This window comes from Poecilia mexicana, unplaced genomic scaffold (genome assembly GCF_051168715.1).
Source record: "Poecilia mexicana isolate PSO_F unplaced genomic scaffold, ASM5116871v1 scaffold_15, whole genome shotgun sequence".
Taxonomy (NCBI): domain Eukaryota; kingdom Metazoa; phylum Chordata; class Actinopteri; order Cyprinodontiformes; family Poeciliidae; genus Poecilia; species Poecilia mexicana.
In genome coordinates this window covers 1,433,059-1,450,723 of record NW_028263384.1, presented here as the reverse complement: position 1 = coordinate 1,450,723, position 17,665 = coordinate 1,433,059, and the positions used below count along the sequence as shown (strand labels likewise).

Below are 17,665 nucleotides of genomic sequence, written 5' to 3'. Positions count from 1 at the left end.
CTGGAAGGTGAAGACCACAGTGGTGCCTGTGGTCATCGGGGCCCTCGGGGCAGTCACCCCCAAACTGGAGCAGTGGCTAAAACAGATCCCAGGAACAACATCAGACATCTCAGTCCAGAAATGTGCAGTTCTAGGCACAGCCAAGATACTGGAGGAGAACCTGAAGTTCCCAGGCCTCTGGTAGAGGACCCGAGCTCAGAGGATGAAAGAGACCACACATATATATATATATATATATATATATATATATATATATATATATATATATTTTTTTTTTTTTTTTTTTTTCTTTTCAAATAAATGCCTTCTCATGCTTCTAAAAGAGAAAGATAAGATAAAATACTTCCGAACAACCATTCACAATGGGAAGATGTGCCTGTCCCACTCATATATATGACTTCCTTTGCTCTTTGATGTAATTAATTTGTGTTTTGTGTGGCATGCTGTCATAAAACAGCACATGACTAGAGGGAATAAAATGATAAATGGTTCTTAAAGATTTTTATTTATAATTCAAAAACTGTCCATTGCATTCAGCCCCTTCATGGAGCAAAATTAGTTTCAACAAGATTCACTGTTGCTATTGCAATTTTGCCAAGCAAAGAAGCATCTGCCATTTTCATGAAACACTTTGGAATTCCAAGTAATCACAGTGGGAATGTATAATTTCTCCTGTTAGTCCCAATTCCCATTACACTTTCCATTTAACATCCTTGATAAATATTAAATAGGACAAAAAATGCATTCATGTTAGATATTCAAGTATTTTATTTTTATAAATCAGCAGATGAGACAGTTAGTTGTAAGAAGGTTAAAAAATTCAGACACCAGATCAGTCATGTTGTCTTCATCTTATCATTGCATAATCAAAGAGCACAAAAAAAAAACAATGTAAAACTATATGATTCAAGAAAATAATTGGTGGCAAAGTTATTTTTATCTTTACAGAAAGGAAACACATTTCAATAGTCTGATCTTATGCATGTTTTGCTGTGAACATTGTTTACAAGCTCCATTAGCGTTTCTACTTGATCTGACTTTAGGTTATTGTTCTCGAACAGAACACACCTATTTCCACATTTCTGGACTAATTTCTTTAGTTTTGGCTGACACCCGCCCAGAAAATCCTTAAAGCTCATTCCAGACTGGACCAGGTCGTTTCCACGGGTGAACAGGACGACAGTCTGCTCACTAACATTGATTCCAAACATCTTCTCTAGTTTTTTGATCATATCTTTCTCTCCATCTGTGAATCTGCTGACATGCATCACCAGGACATACACGCATGGATCCGACTCACAGAGCTCCCTGCACTTCTTCAGATGTTGGTTTTTAACTGTTGAGTTCATTTCATCATCAAACATGTCAGGAGTATCAATCACTCTGATACTAAGACCATTACTCTCAGTTTCTTCCTTCTGACACTCTGAGGTGATCGGAGTGGAACTGGGTCTGGATTTGAAGACTTTCTTTCCGAGGATTGTGTTTCCACTCGCACTCTTTCCAGTTCCAGCCATTCCAACCAAAAGCAGATTGACCTTGGAATCTGAATGCTTCCCTGTTACAAAAAAGATTGAATGCTTTTCATAATTATTATTAAAAATAAATGATTATTTAATTCCATGAAACAAGAAAAAAAAGCTCACTCAAAAATAACATCAATTACTAAGCCTTAATTCTAAAGATTTATTTAATAAACTCCTAATGTTACAGATCTCACTTTTTCGATTCCTCTCGTCCTCATGTCCAAAACCTTAACAAAAATACCAAATAAAAGGTACATTTGGTTACTTGTGTTTTCTTTATTTAGCTTATCACCTTTTACTGAACTTAAACAAAACACTTGCTCACATACCCCCCTGCCCCCCCACACACACTGACCTGGAAAATATTGTGGCTTACCTGTAACTTCATCCTTATTTTGTGGAGTTAGTTTAGACTCTGGTCTGTAACACAATCATAGTTAATGAACTGATATGAAATAGTTTAGGTTTTAGTCCTTAATTAGTAAATTACTTCAACAGCACTGTTGAAAACCCAGACTACAAACTTAAACAAAAAATACAAAAATCAAATAAATTAAGGAAATAAATCTTAAATTAAATAAAGAAAATATATCTTCAGTAAAACCTTTAACTACTAACTTATCAACTTGAAGCTATAAGATCAGATACAAGGTGTTTTACCTACTTAATGTTTTTAATTAGTTCTTTTCAAATCTCTTATGACTTTCTTACCTGCTGTTCATAGACGTCAAGTGTTTTTCTTCAGCCAGTTTTTCCAGCTCACTGACTAACTGCTCAACATTAAACTGATTAGCTGTGTGCTTCAGTGGCAACACAACTCTAAAATCTTTTAAAGGTCTTTCTGTTATCTTGCTTAAATTTTGAATTGTGTTATTTGCGTCTTCTGAAAATCCATCTTCAACCACTAGCAAACCGATGTCAGGGATGGGCTGCTCTGAAAATATTTTTTTTATGTGTTCACAATTTTCCTTGAAGTCTGGTGTTTGTATGAACCTATATTTTTCATTTTCATAAATGACTATGTTTTCTGGGGTCTTCACAGTTTTGGAAAGTTTAGATAAATCTTTTCCAGTTATGTTGGTTATCAGGGCTGTCTTCAGAGACTCGCCTTGTCCCAGAATAATGACTGAAAACTTGCCTGTGATAACAACAAAAAGGTATTAATGACAGCAAAATTGTAAATACATTAAAATAAATGCTTCATACGTCATTTACAAGTAAATTTAAGGGACATTAAGCTGATTTAGTTAAACACTGATTAAATCAACTAAATAAAAAGCAAGTCATAATGAACAGAAAGTTAACAACAAAGCAGCTTACTTTGAGACATGATTCTTCTGTCTGGAGCAGAACAGCAAAATGTAACAGACTGAGTGGATTCTTCCAGTACTGCAGAACTTCATATAACTAGCCTATTTAGGGGCGTGTCTGTTTAAGGCAATAAATAAACATGTTATGCAGGTATTTTTACATTCATCTGAGGCACCTGTACAGGACAGACAAGCAAAGAAGTATGGCTTCATCTCCAAAAGGTAAAACTTCATTTTTTCACAAAACAAATAAATGTTATAGTGCCATCAATAGTGTAACAAGATCAAACAGAAACTATAAAATGTGTTTCAGGGTCTGAGCTGAGAATCGTGATGATTGGAAAAACTGGCGTGGGCAAGAGTGCCGTTGGAAACACAATTCTAGAAAAGAAGTATTTTAAATCCTGCCCTGGTGCAAACTCCATTACGAGAACCTGTTCCAAAGGTGAGATTAGACGGGGGAACAGAGTTGTTTCTGTGGTTGACACACCGGGAATTCTTGACACTGAATTATCATCAGAAATCATCAAAAGTGAAATTGTGAAATGTGTGGAAATCTCCTGTCCTGGTCCTCATGTGTTCCTCCTGGTGCTCCAAATTGGTCGATTCACCAAAGAAGAGAAAAACTCAGTGGAAGCCCTGCAGGAGCTGTTTGGCCCACAGGCAAGCAAGTTCATGATAGTTCTGTTTACCCGTGGTGGTGACCTTGGAGACATGACCATTCAAGAATATATTCGTGAAGGTCAACCAGATCTACAAAACATCATACAGAGATGTGGAGGCAGATTCCATGTCTTTGAGAACACCAGCAAAGAAATGCAACAAGTAGAAGAGCTGTTCAAGAAGATTGACGACATGGTGGCAGTAAATGGAGGAACGTACTACACAGATGAGATGTATAAAGAGGTGGAAAAGCTAAGAAAAATGGGGATGAGTAAAGAGGAATATCTCTTTACTAGGGCACTGCTTCAGCGCATCATGCTTTTTCAGCTCCTTCTTGGAAGAGATTAAATAACTGTGAGATAATATGTTTGCATGCCTTTAGAATGTAATTGTGTAAATACACATAAAAAATACTGAATAAGTGATCTGGAATGGTAAATGTCCTACACTTGTATGACACTGTTCCAGAAAACCCTAAAGAACTTCAAACTACATTCATTATTCAATCATTCACCAGTTCATACGCACATACACACTGATGGTGGGAAGCTACTGGATTGTAGCCACAGTTGCCATAGGGGAGACTGCCATGCACCAGCAGGCAAGGCGTGTGAAATGTTTTGCCCAAGAGCACAACAACAAACAGAGCAGGATACCAGCAACTCATCAGCTCTATGACAAATTCTTACTTCTTTAACTACTGTAATCATTCGTCAATAAATTACTCAACGTTGAACAATAAAAGTTGTGTTAGATTAATGGGGCAATGATTATACAGATTGTATTGTGGTTATTGTTAATATACATTTGAATATTGCTTGTAAATTTTTGACTAAACCCAATCCTGGTGTTTTTTGATGGTTTGTACTCCACTAATTGATTAATTACTATTGATGATTTAACCTGCATGCTTTAAAACCTAATGACTGACATATTAAAATAAAATATCTCTAACTCAAACTTGTCTGACTGAAAATGTTTTTGACATTGTTGAATGATCTGTAACGATCTAGATGGTTATAACAAATCAGAGGTCTCTACTTATTATTGTAATTTTTTTAAGCGATAGGAAAATTTGAAACCTGTCAGTCATTTTGACGGGTTATAATTAACACCCTTGACTGGTGCACGTGTAGACATTATAGACTTTAAGCAAAGATTTCATTACAGAGGCAACTAAAATCAATCAATAAAAAATCCTTTCTGAATATCATCTCATAGACTCTAAATGCGTCTTTCTGACCGGAGCTGACAGCGTGTTGCAGAGTTATGGACCGGACGCTTTGGAGCGTCTGGTTAGGAAGCGCATTCAAAACCTTTCGTAGGTAGGTAGGTAATTTTATTTATATAGCACATTTTCAGCAACAAGCCAATTCAAAGTGCTTTACGTGAATTAAAATAAAATACAAACAAAATATAAAACCAAAGGAAAGAAAGAAAGAAGAAAACTAATCTAATGTTGATCTAAAGTATATAAACTAGGAGCTCCAGTTCAGGGTTGCTAAGTATCCGCTGGTCTAACTCCATTTCTGGGTTGGAAGAACAGGAGCCTGAAAAATAGTCTAACAATGTTGATCCGGAAGTGTCCTCTGGGCTTCTGGTCTCTGCATCTATATTAGCGGTTCTCAACGTGGGCGGTACCGCCCCCCCAGGGGGCGTTCAGAGGACGGCAGGGGGCGCTGGGATTCCTTCGGGGGGCGTTTGGTCGAAGGTAAACTTTACACCTTATATGCAGAACAATACCAGTTTAAACTTTGAGCAACTTGTTAAAACTGCATTGTGTAACATTAAAACATGCTTGCTAGAACGGTATCGATGGCAGCTCTCCTTCTATTCAGAGTTTGTAGCTTCTTGGCGCAGCTCCGTTCTCCTGCTACTAGTAGCTTCACCGCATCAGTTCAGCGTTACACCCTGTGATTCATTTGTCTGTCTGATTTTCAAATATTTTATGTTTTATTGAGGAGTTTGTACATATGTTTTGGCAGTTCTGTGATCATGTTAAGCAGCAACTTATATTAAAAATTGTTTTATTTCCGTTTGAAAGCTGCCCGCTTACATGGAAGGACAACATAAAATCGATCTTATAAACATGTAATTACTAAAATCACCTCACAGTATATCCCTCAGAAAAATGAACCCATTTAAATAAAGAAATCCCTCGATAGGAAATACCTCGATAGAGAGCGTGATCTGGTATGAAATGGCACCATAGCAGTTTTGAATTTTAATCATCAGAATACTGGAGCTAAAAGGTTTACATCAGCGTGCTTTTCTCCAATGATACACACTTCCCGATCGCTCCGCGCTTTATGGTAAAAAAAAAGAAAGAAAAAAAAAAGACGATGCGCACATCACTCTGAAACAGGAAAACCGTGACATAGAAATGAGCAACGAACAATTAATCTATAAATCAATAGACAGGTCTACATAAGGATATAATTCATGTTTCTGTCTCATATTTGTATGGCATTAAAAGGAACTTTTGTTTTTTCTACTGAAAGCTCTGGTTTGCACACTAAATGCCATGTGGGTGAAGTTTTATGGATGATACTCTGAAGTCCCATTCTCCTGAAGGCAGCACAGAGCTGCACCACCAGAAACACAAAAGAGAAGAAGAGCTATGATTAATGTAGTTACGTTTCTATCCATGTTTTAATGCTGCAGAGCTCAGCCGGTTTTCAAATAGATCAAAGTTTAAACTGGCATGTTGAACATCTTTTATCTGATCATTTTGTGGAATATTTAACAACTAGAAAATGGCACAAAATAAGAATATTTTTTCCACTCTGATTGGCTGCTGTTAGGCCTACTGATTTTAACTTGAATGTTCATTGCATTTTTCGTAGACGCCTGTGAAAATAATTTCTATTCCCATGGCTTTTTTTGTTCTCTGGGAAATAATTATTGATGATAAATGCAGAAACAAGCATAAAAATCAAAACATCAACAATAGTGTTGTGTTCTGTGTTTTCTGTATAGTTAATGTTTTTTAGGTTTTCTGTGTTTAGTCCTGTTCCTGTCCTGTCTTCCCTGTTGATTGCTTCCCATGTGTGTCTGATTGCCTGCAAACCACTTGCACAAGTGTCCATCAAATGTGGCATATACCAAGGAGATGCTCTGTCCCCACTACTGTTCTGCATAGGCCTGAACCCCCTCAGCCAAATCATCAACAAGACTGGCTACGGATACCGACTTAAGAATGGGGCCACAATCAGTCACCTCCTCTACATGGATGACATCAAGCTGTATGCCAAGAGCGAGCGAGACATCGACTCACTGATCCACACCACCAGGATCTACAGCACTGACATTGGGATGTCATTCGGACTAGAGAAATGTAGCCGGATGGTTACAAAGAGAGGGAAGGTCGTCCACACAGAAGGGGTCTCACTCCCAGAAGGAACAATAGCAGACATAGAGCACAGCTACAAGTACCTGGGGATACCACAAGCAAATGCCAACCTCGATGAGGTCACAAGGAAAGGAGCCACAGCCAAATACCTCCAACGAATAAGGCAAGTCCTGAGAAGCCAGCTCAATGGCAAGAACAAGATCCGTGCAATAAACAGCTATGCCTTGCCAGTAATCAGATACCCTGCCGGAATAATTAGCAGGCCAATGGAAGAGATGAAGGCTACGGATGTTAAGACTCGGAAGCTACTAACCATGCATGGAGGGTTCCACCCCAAATCCAGCACCCTGAGACTGTACACGAGCCGTAAGGAAGGAGGCAGAGGACTAGTGAGTGTGAGAGCCACTGTCCAGGATGAAACATCCAAGATCCATAAATACATCAAGGACAAAGCCTCAACGGACGATGTGCTCAACGAATGTCTCAGGCAATGGGGAACAGAGGACAAGGTGCTGGAGGAACCATCATGGGAGGACAAGCCCCTACATGGGATGTACCACTGACAAATAACTGAAGTGGCTGATATCAGGAAATCCTACCAATGGCTGGAAAAAGCTGGACTCAAGGACAGCACAGAGGCCCTCATCCTGGCCGCCCAGGAACAGGCCCTAAACACCAGAGCAATAGAGGCTCAGATCTACCACACCAGACAAGACCCAAGGTGTAGGTTGTGCAAGGAGGCCTCTGAGACAGTCCAGCACATAACAGCAGGGTGCAAGATGCTGGCAGGGAAAGCGTACATGGAACGACATAACCAAGTGGCGGGCATAGTGTACAGGAACATCTGTGCAGAATATGGACTGGAAGCCCCGAGATCAAAGTGGGGAACACCCCCAAAGGTGGTGGAGAATGACCGAGCTAAGATCCTGTGGGACTTCCAGATCCAGACAGACAAGATGGTAATGGAGAACCAACCGGACATTGTGGTGGTGGATAAAGAACAGAGGAAAGCCGTTGTGGTGGATGTAGCAATACCAAGTGACCACAACATCAGGAAAAAGGAGAAACTGGAGAATACCAGGGCCTCAGAGAGGAACTGGAGAAGGCCTGGAAGGTGAAGACCACAGTGGTGCCTGTGGTCATCGGGGCCCTCGGGGCAGTCACCCCCAAACTGGAGCAGTGGCTCAAACAGATCCCAGGAACAACATCAGACATCTCAGTCCAGAAATGTGCAGTTCTAGGCACAGCCAAGATACTGCGCAGAACCCTCAAGCTCCCAGGCCTCTGGTAGAGGACCCGAGCTCAGAGGATGAAAGAGACCACCCACGGAGGGTGAGAGGGGAATTTTTTTTTATATATATATATATTTTTTATATATATATATATATATATATATATATATATATATATATATATATATATATATATATATATATATATATATATATATATATAAATTCCCTTATATGTATACTGCTCAAAAAAAATAAAAAATAAAGGGAACATTTCACTTTAATTTTGTGTGTGGCTCCAAATCCAGGCCTCCATTGGTTAATAAATTTGATTTCCATTGATGATTTTTGTGTGATTTTGTTGTCAGCACATTCAACTTTGTACAGAACAAAGTATTCAATGAGAATATTTCATTCATTCAGATCTAGGATGTGTTATTTGAGTGTTCCCTTTATTTTTTTGAGCAGTATATATATATATATATATATATATATATATATATATATATATTCGTTGGAGACATCTCAGTCCAGAAATGTGCAGTTCTAGGCACAGCCAAGATACTGCGCAGAACCCTCAAGCTCCCAGGCCTCTGGTAGAGGACCCGAGCTCAGAGGATGAAAGAGACCACCCACGGAGGGTGAGAAGGGAATTTTTTTTTTTTTTTTTAATATATATATATATATATATATATATATATATATATATATATATATATATATATATATATATATATATATATATATATATATATATATATATATATATAACCATATGTCCACCAGAGGGCGCTCTTTACAGCGTGTCACTTTTTCATGTGAACATCAGGCTGGTGCTGCCATCTGCTGCTGGATTACATGAACTGCAGTTTATCATTATGAAATGGTCAGACTGCAGTTGAAGCGATGAGTCGGAAACTGTGGAGTGAAAAAGTATTTCCCCTAAACCCAATAACCTGAGCATCAACAACTGACATGAAGACTTTCAGGCAGCTGAGTCTGTAACATTTAGATCCACTCTGCTTTGCAGGAATGTTTTACTTGAGCCACTTTGGAGGGTTTTTGAACGAATAGTTAGTTTATATGGAGAACTGAAACGGATATAAATTATATCTGTGCAGAAAATGATTTTTTGCTTCTCATACAGCAACTCAAGTCTATTTTTCTTTAATTGTGCTTCTAAATCACAAATAGCCCTAAATGTTATTAATGCACATAACACTTGGAAGTAAAGAACAACTATTTTTATTTCCATGTGTTTGACATCATTGGAAAGCCTTCAGAATCTGTAAATAACTCAAAATGCCCAAGTAGACGTGTTCATGGCTTTGTCACATTGACCAAACAGCACCACTCTTCATTAGGATGAACAAAGAAAACAACAATAGGAGTTAAGAGACTAATATTTTAATTTCAGGTTGCATCAAATATTAAGATGTGTTATTGCAGGGCCAGTTTCAGGTTAGGTGGTGGTGACTGTTAAATGGGTTAAATGGTTCACAGCCTGAAAATGTTTGAAAAACACTGCTGTAGAGGAATGTCAAAGATTTAACCTAAGTTCTTGTTTTCTGATTAAGTTTGAGGCGTTAGATGCTCCACCATCTGTCCAGAAACGTTCAGGGTTTTTCATAACTGAACAAAAAAAACTAAATTGTTTTTGTAGTAGAATAAAACCAGAGCAACATTGTAATTTAATCCAATTTATGTTCAGATGCCGTAGTTCAGCTTCGTCTTGCCACGAAACATTTTTGTGCTTTTTGCTCCTGTGCTTTGCCACACCTGATGAGGAGCTCGGGTTTCTCCAACACCAACGCCTCATTTCAGGGTCTCTACCACGTTATTTTTCTTTGATGATAAAACAGCTTCTTACCACACAACATTTTTTCTAAAACCACCTCTGTGCTTCTTTTCCATCCCTGAAGAGGAGCTCTGTGTTCTCCAACGCCCTTCTTCAGATTTACGACCCACATCTTTACCAGTCAAACCAGATCTGACCACAAACTCTAACAGCTTCTTTGTTCACTATCTTTGTGTCTGGCAGGACTTTGCATCTTTGTGAACGTAGAGTATTTGACAGCCAAATAAGAAACACCGAACTTCAATAAGAAACTGGGAAGTAATCCAGCTGTACGACGACCGTTTCCATGACAACACCAGTTGGGTTAAGGGAGAGGTCAGGTTTCTGCGCCACCGCCACAGAAACCTCCTTAAGACAATCTTCTGAGAAGAATGAAGAAGTGCTGCCTTCCTTCAGCAGCTGGAGACTAAAAACCAGGCGCCAAGAACTAAACATGCAAACGCTGGAGGGTGATGGTGTCCATGACGGGTGGCTTTTCCTCACTTCTTCCTGTTTCTGCTCCCTACATGTTGGTCCTCAGCCAATCTATCACACTGACAACATAAAGTAAAATTAAAATGTAACACTAAGAAACAACTATGACGTTTGTGGATGAAGAAGCCACTGGAAGGCCCCTCCCTCCATGTGGGTCCGCCGTCATCTGGATCAACAAGATGCAGCTTCAGCTTCCTGATTCCTGACTTCTAACCTCATAAAAATGAAATGAGTAGCAGGAACTCAGGGAAGTGCTGCACTCATAAAACCCAAAGACCCTTTATTCACATCTGACACTTCTTTGACATCACACTCAAGACACTAAACCACAAGAATGGTTTTCATGGTTCTTTAAAACTCCTGCCAAAACTTACAGCCAGATCTCGCCCGTCCTGTGTGTGATGAGGCCTTCTCAGCTGTCTGTCTCATGAACATTACATTTTCTCAAATTACATCATCAAAATCATTAAGCAAATACACACGATATATATTTTTAAAATTGTACACATTTGTGCATAATATTTTGTCGTTAAAGGGTTATATAAATGGCATTATTTATCTATTGTGGCTTATTTCCACTTTGTGAAAATGTTGTTTATCTTCCCTCATCGTTTTTGAAGTTGAGCTCCAGGTCTGTGAGTCTGGAAGGACTCTGTCCATCACCCTAATCTTTTGCTCCCTCCACATGTTTTATTTTATTTATTTATTTATTTTGAACAGACTGAAAAGACAATCAAGAAAACAAACAAAACAAAATAGAATAAAACAAACATAAGAAATAAAAATGTAAAACAAATTATTCTGCCCATGTGACATGTAAATTTTATATTTTCTGTTCGAACAGGAGCAGGTAGAAGATATAATATCTTATAATGTCCTGCCCCTTTCCTGCTTGTCAATTTATCAATTAACTTTCAGAACATCAAAAAGAGACAACTTGTTTCCATTTTACATGATGTTTAACTATGTACAATTATTTTAAATACTATTTATATCATCAATTACATTACAGACTATTAAATAATCATCTTATATATCATATTTTGAAATAAGCTCTGTTTTAACGAGTTTTTTAAATTGGTTTACATTTGTACTTTTTTTAACTCTTCATTCAATCCATTCCAGACATTTACTCCACACACAGATAAACAAAAACTCTTCCTAGTTGTTCTAATATATTGCTTTTTAAAATATCCTTCACCTCTTAAATTATAACCCTCCTCTCTGTCACCAAACATTTCCTGTATATTGTGTGGAAGTTTTTACTTCTGACCTTAAACATGAATTGTAAAGTTTTAAATGTTACAAGGTCCCAGAATTTTAGTAGATTTGATTTGATAAATAGCCGGTTTGTGTTCCCAATATCCCACTTTATGAAGTATTTGGATTAATTGTTTTTGTAAGACATATAATGGCTGTAAATTTGTTTTGTATGTATTCCCCCACATTTCCACCCAATATGTTAAATGTGGTACAATGAGTGTATTATATAGAATAAACAGAAATTTATAGTCCAGGACAAAAGTAATTCCTCTTAGAACAGCAACACTTTTGGCTATTTTAGATTTTACTAGGCTGATCTGTGGTTTCCAGCTAAATTTATCGTCTAATATGACACCTAAGAATTTTATTTTGTGTACTTGTTCTGAATCAACACTGTCAATTGATATTTTAATTGGATTATTTTCCTGTTTTTTATTATTTCCAAATATCATAAATTTTGTTTTATCTTCCAGCTTCAGGTCAGAGCTCTGGATGTGTTGCTCCAAAATGTTTCTTCCAGAAAGCAGCAACATGTTGGTAAAATTAAAACTTACTCGTAAACCGCTCGGAGTATCAATTTTTAAAAACACATTTATCAACAGGGGGCGCTGTGGTGGGGCAGGGGCAAAGCAGGACTCTCATGTGGAGGCCTCAGTCCTCGTGGCGGTGGTCACTGGTTCGATTCCCGGCCTGGTGACATTCTCTACATGTCTTCCTCCTCTCCTCTCGCATTGCCCCGTTTCCTGTCAAACTACTTTCAAATAAAGGCCACTAGAGCCAACAAACCTAAAAAAAAAAAAAACATTTATCAGCTAAACCACAATAAATTAGATTTTATTTCGGTTTTTATAGTAGATTTAGTGACATTAATATTGTAGGATATATTTTTTTGCAAACGGTTTTTTCTGCAAACATCAAATTGTGCAACAATCAACATAATCCTGGACGAGCCCCCACTTGCATTCAACCCATTCAAAAAGCTGCAGCATGAATAAACAGTGAGGTTCTTTAAACTGACACATTATAACTCTAAAACCAAAGAAACATCCCTCATGCAGGTTTGCATATATTTTACTATGGAGTTTTCTCTTTATCTGTGTCCAAATATAGAGTTTTAATTCTTATAAAACCAAATAAATCATACAGTTCTCAGAAGCATCTTATTCACACAATCAGGCAGCAGCTTAGCAAGTTAATACGAAATCGTGTTATCTTGACTCATGTTAAAATGTGACTAAAATGCTTGTTATTTTTTGTTTCAGTCTGTTTTTGTCGGTAGCCACACTGTTTGAAAACTAAACAAGTTGTACGAGTGACTGTTGGCACATCAGGTTTATCAGGTTATATCCTGTAATGTAAAGTTTAACTCAGCTTTTTATCTCGTTTTAATGGCTTCTTGGAAGTTCACAATTATTATTCTCAGGTCTTTGTGAATTTCTTTAGATTTTTCCATGATGTTACATGAAAATTGTTTTTAAAAACATGCCTTAAAATTACAAAAAGAAACAAAAAACTTTGAATTGATAAACGGATGTAACCATATTTTTATTATCAGCAGGATCATTTTGGTCTTTTTGAACAGATGTTTTCCTTTCTTGGCCCACGTTTTACCAAGAATCATGAGTTTTATATCGACATAAAGGTGACAGACAGAAAGCTCTCCTTCAGTTAACTCCTTCACTTTGTAAACATTTGGTGCTGAGCAGCTCAGGAAATACAGGAACTACTCTGATAAATACAAAACTACACTCCAAAGATTCAAACACATTATTTAACAGAGACAAAGAGAAAAGGGAAGATTAGAGTAAAACTAACTTGTTGGACAAACAGTTTTTTCTTCCGGAAGGAAAAATGCTGGCAGATGCTGAAGTATCAAATAATATCCTGTTTGTTAAGTAAAAACTACCTGTGATATTAGTTAAACAAAGCTCATAAATTTAACCTGTGCAGTGTTTAGGAAAACACACACGTCTAAAAGCACAGCTGTAAATACAGCCGTTCCACTTTAACATTCATTTCTGGCGTTCATCGTCATGGCGACCGAACATCCACAGAGATTAAAGTGTACAGTACATCCTTCATAATCTCTTTGACAGTAAAGTTGAGTGAATTTAGTCCATCAGTGTCGATATTCTCTGCTGTTTTTTGTGTTTTCACAGCGTTTTCTGGATTCACCTCATTGTGCAAGTCTCTTCCATGTTTGATCATTTTGTATTTTGCAATCTGAGCGTCCGGCCGAGTTATGGACATCCCTCTGTGGATGATCCTGTTGTACAGGTCGTCGTCCTCGCCACCCCAGCCCCAGAACGTGTTTGAGAAACCGTTGACCTTCAGGAACTGCTGCTGTGTCAGCAGGGAGACGCCACCAAAGGCAGTTTTTGAGGATAAGATGTAGTTAAATTTGTCTATAGCCACTGATAAATGTCTGGGATGGTCAGAACATCTGTAGAGGTTCCTGTCGTCTATTGGCACCAGGTCTACATCCGAAAAGGCAAAACAGTCGTAATCGTACTCCTTCAGTGATTCATTAAATCCGATGTTCATCAGCTTGGCCCGGTTGAACGCTCCGTCTCCGTCCTGGTTGATGACGTACACACCGTAGTCCAGCTGCTGACGCATCAGGACCGGATGGAGGTAGTAGAGCCAGTGGTTCAGGTGTTGAGACCGGTTTCTGAACGGGACGATGACGGCCACCTGACGGAGGTTTGGATCGGCAGAACCAGAGACATTAGTGCGATGACTGTCTGTGTTTCCATTCACCATCAATAGCTGACATTTAGAAAGTAAATTTGATTAGTGGAAACCAAAAACTCAGTTTTTGGTTTTAAAAAGTCTTGGCAGTAGGATGAGGTGGTATTATTTTGTTGTTGGTATCAAAGCATTTCTCATGTTCAACAACCAGACATGAAGACGGCAGGACGACGACGCAGCATTTTCCTTTTGTGCCATCGCCTCAACAAACTGATTCACATTTTAACTGGATTTCTTATTTTATGGAATCACTGGAAGTTTTGCTTTTTCAACATTAGCAGAATGAAGAACAAAGTTTTGAGTCCATCTGTAATGGAAATGCAGCCATTAAAACTGATTCTCTTACAACAGAATAAGATTTTAATCTGCACTGAAAAATAAACCAGTAGCTGCGTCTCCATTACAGACAAAGAAGAAACGGCATTGAAATCATAAATGAATAAGTTTGTTCAGGCGATAAATCATTAAAAACATGAAACGGGGCGATCCTCCTGCCACTTCCTGCTTCTCCTGACCCAGCAGGAACATCTGTGGGCGATAAATGTGTCTCCACTGCAGCTGATTTCTTTTGCCATTAAGTTAATTTGGTTTTGTTATTCTAATTTGCATAATTCAGTGGTTAAACACAGCCTGTCACCAGTTATTCACACGTTTCCTGAAGAAGTATTTTTTATATGTTACTATTTTAAGTCATTAAGGTAAATTTGGATCCTGATATTGATGTTATGTTTTCTGGAAGTTTTGTTTGTTTCCCAGATAAATTCATGCTGTCAGTTTCTGAGAAGAAAACTGAACTTTACATAAAACATGAAACAGGAAGGAGGACGGCTCTACAATACGCTGACGTTGGTTTAAACTATCTTAAAGTTTCTTCTTCACCTTATATTCTTGTCATATTTTCAGGTTGTTCTGTCTTTTAATAATACTTTCTGATTTGTTATGCAGTCTAAAGGAAGTACATTAAAAAGTCCAAGTAAATATGTAAAAACCTGTAACATTCCAGAAATTCAAAATTAAAAGTGTTTAATGTTCGTGATTATTATTAGTATGAAGTATCTTCATATTTTTAGAGGTGCAATATTACAGTTTTATACATTTCAAAGTAATATAAATCAGCCTTTTGTGGGTTTTTTGAAAGCTGAATTAAATGTTAAAAGTCACATGTTTTAAGTGAAAATTAATAGATTTAATAATAATAACTAATCAATGTTTATTGTATGTTTTAGGCTTCAGAAAATACAGTTTGGATTAGAGGTAAATCTGACCCGGAAGTCATGAATGTATTGAGAAAAAGTTTATTTGACCTTCAGAAACTATAAAAAGTTATCGATTAACTTTTAATGAGTCAGAAACTCGAGTTCCCTCCTCCGGTTCCCTCTGCATGTTTTCCATGTTTTCATTTATATTTCATTTGCTCTCCACAAACGTTTCTCCGCCAACATCTCCTGCCTACCTTCTGCCTTGCGGTGCAGTTCGGGGGTCTGTACCGTCCTCCCTGCTGCAGCAGAGACCCCACCTGCTTCCTGACCAGCTCCAGACTTCGTTTGGTCTCAAACTCGACCAGAAGTGGACCCACCAGAGACGGAGGCGTGTCGGGACACGGACCCAGAGGCTCAGAGGTCGCTGCTGTTTCCATGGAGACGTCTGGGGTCTTCATTACCCAAACATGATCCATCATCGCTCCAAAAACGCTCCTGTAGCTTTTCACCACCTGCTGTGGCACCGAAGGAAAAACCAAAGAAGTGTCTTTGGTGTGGAGTAAAAACACGGCGAAACACGTCAGAGTGAATAAGGCAGAAAGCGCCAGAACGCTGCGGATCTTCTCCTTCATGTCTCTGATGTTAAACTTTAGGCTCACTAAAGTTTCACAGCTTTGCTTTCTGTCTCTGTAACAAGATCCTGCCTTTTTTTAGAGCAGCTTCCTTCTCCAGCTCACATTTCAGATGGGAGGTCTGAACAAAACTCACATTATGATGGTTGTCAGTGAGCCTGAGGTCAAACCCCTTTAAACAGGATGGAGCAGTAAACACACCTGCTAGGCTACATGTCAGACAGTACTGCTGACAAATATGATACACTGATACAACAGGTCTTTAAAGTCCCAGAATTGTTCCAGCCAAAGCAGAAATAAAACCGGTTCATGGTTTTATTTTGGTAGGTTGGACTATTTCAATAGTTTCTAGATGAGATCATCTAATAAAACAGTCAAAAGGCATCAGGTCTACATGCTGGTCAAATATGAACCAGTTAATCTGTTTTGTAGAATATTTTGTGTAAGGGATGAAATGCTGTTATTCTGTTAAAACAGTTGAAAGCTAAAATGCTTAAATATTAAAGTATATTTTATTTGTGTAGAATAAAGATTGTAAATGGTAAATAGTTACAAGCAGATTCGTTTTATTTTGATTGTTAGAAATACAAATGGTCTGAGAAAAGGGTATTTGAGTTAAAGCACTACCTAATAAATTAATATTGCTTAGAGAATTGAAAGCCATCTTTGAATTGATTGTGTCATTTGATAAAATTCATAATGTTAAATGGAGCATGTTAACAGAATTATCGTTTGGTTTAAAGGGATATTATAGCCATTAGTGATATACTCGGTCTAAGTGCTAGCTATTACAGTTACTCAGTGATACTTAAGTTATTTGATACCTGAAGTATTGCATAAGAAGTATGTTCATTACAGAGAAGAATAAATCTTCCTGTTCGATGCTAAAGGAAGCTTGATGTGTGTGTCTCATCTTTTCTTTATCACAGCGTGACACGTCGAGGGAAGATCATCTAACATTACCCTCAGGATGCAGGCTAACAAAAACAAACATTGCTCATATTTACTCTCAGGTCTATTGAGAGTAAACATTTAATTCATGATGAGTTCGTCGCTACTAAAGGTCAGTCAGGTTGCACAAGCAAAAACATCGTGGTTTGGGTGGAAATAGTGACAATCTGAAAATAATCTGGCCCTGATTTGAATTATGGATGAATAATCGGATGCATGAATTTGCCTTAATCTCCTTATTACATCATTAAATTGTCTGATATTTTTATGTCTGTAATGATCAATGACCAGAAAGAATCCAGTCACCTCACTTCCTTTTTTCAGGTTTTTCTAAGAATTATGTTCATCTGTGTTTTCTATGAAAGTATCACGGAAGTTTAGTAAAAACCAGTATTTCCACCTCAGGCTCCAGGCTTTTACCAAGAAACAGGTGAGGTGAAGCCTCAGACGATCA

At 37.9% G+C, this 17,665-nt stretch overlaps 3 protein-coding genes across 4 annotated transcripts; 1 reads left to right on the top strand and 2 right to left on the bottom strand.

The window, feature by feature from the left end:
* Nucleotides 1-750: 750 nt before the first annotated feature.
* Nucleotides 751-2,911, bottom strand: LOC148155224 (GTPase IMAP family member 7-like). Of its 2 annotated transcripts, XM_088013312.1 has the most exons (5): nt 2,847-2,911; nt 2,238-2,664; nt 1,903-1,946; nt 1,721-1,753; nt 751-1,558 (listed from the first exon to the last, which is right to left on the bottom strand). In XM_088013312.1, the coding sequence occupies exons 1-5, from the start codon at nt 2,854-2,856 to the stop codon at nt 963-965; spliced, it is 1,110 nt and encodes a 369-aa protein (XP_087869438.1). In that variant the 5' UTR covers nt 2,857-2,911; the 3' UTR covers nt 751-962. The 2 variants fall into 2 exon arrangements, with proteins under 2 accessions (XP_087869438.1, XP_087869439.1); XM_088013313.1 differs by lacking the exon at nt 1,721-1,753.
* An 89-nt stretch (nt 2,912-3,000) lies between these two features.
* On the top strand, nt 3,001-4,459 carry LOC148155223 (GTPase IMAP family member 9). Its single transcript, XM_088013322.1, has 2 exons — nt 3,001-3,058; nt 3,150-4,459. The coding sequence occupies exons 1-2, from the start codon at nt 3,040-3,042 to the stop codon at nt 3,845-3,847; spliced, it is 717 nt and encodes a 238-aa protein (XP_087869448.1). The 5' UTR covers nt 3,001-3,039; the 3' UTR covers nt 3,848-4,459.
* Nucleotides 4,460-13,192: 8,733 nt separating this feature from the next.
* LOC106910871 (beta-1,4-galactosyltransferase 1-like) lies at nt 13,193-16,464 on the bottom strand. Its single transcript, XM_014977572.2, has 2 exons — nt 15,883-16,464; nt 13,193-14,372 (listed from the first exon to the last, which is right to left on the bottom strand). Exons 1-2 carry the CDS (start codon nt 16,258-16,260, stop codon nt 13,710-13,712), a joined length of 1,041 nt encoding a protein of 346 aa, XP_014833058.2. The 5' UTR covers nt 16,261-16,464; the 3' UTR covers nt 13,193-13,709.
* Nucleotides 16,465-17,665: the final 1,201 nt, after the last annotated feature.

Coding starts and splice junctions, on each gene's coding strand:
- LOC148155224 (XM_088013312.1), bottom strand. Junction 1,947..2,237: donor TTGACGTCTATGAACAGCAG/GTAAGAAAGTCA, acceptor ATTGTGTTACAG/ACCAGAGTCTAAACTAACTC. Junction 1,754..1,902: donor AAATAAGGATGAAGTTACAG/GTAAGCCACAAT, acceptor ATTTTTGTTAAG/GTTTTGGACATGAGGACGAG.
- LOC106910871 (XM_014977572.2), bottom strand. CDS start 16,260: ATGAAGGAGAAGATCCGCAGCGTTCTGGCGCTTTCTGCCTTATTCACT. Junction 14,373..15,882: donor ACTGCACCGCAAGGCAGAAG/GTAGGCAGGAGA, acceptor AACCTCCGTCAG/GTGGCCGTCATCGTCCCGTT.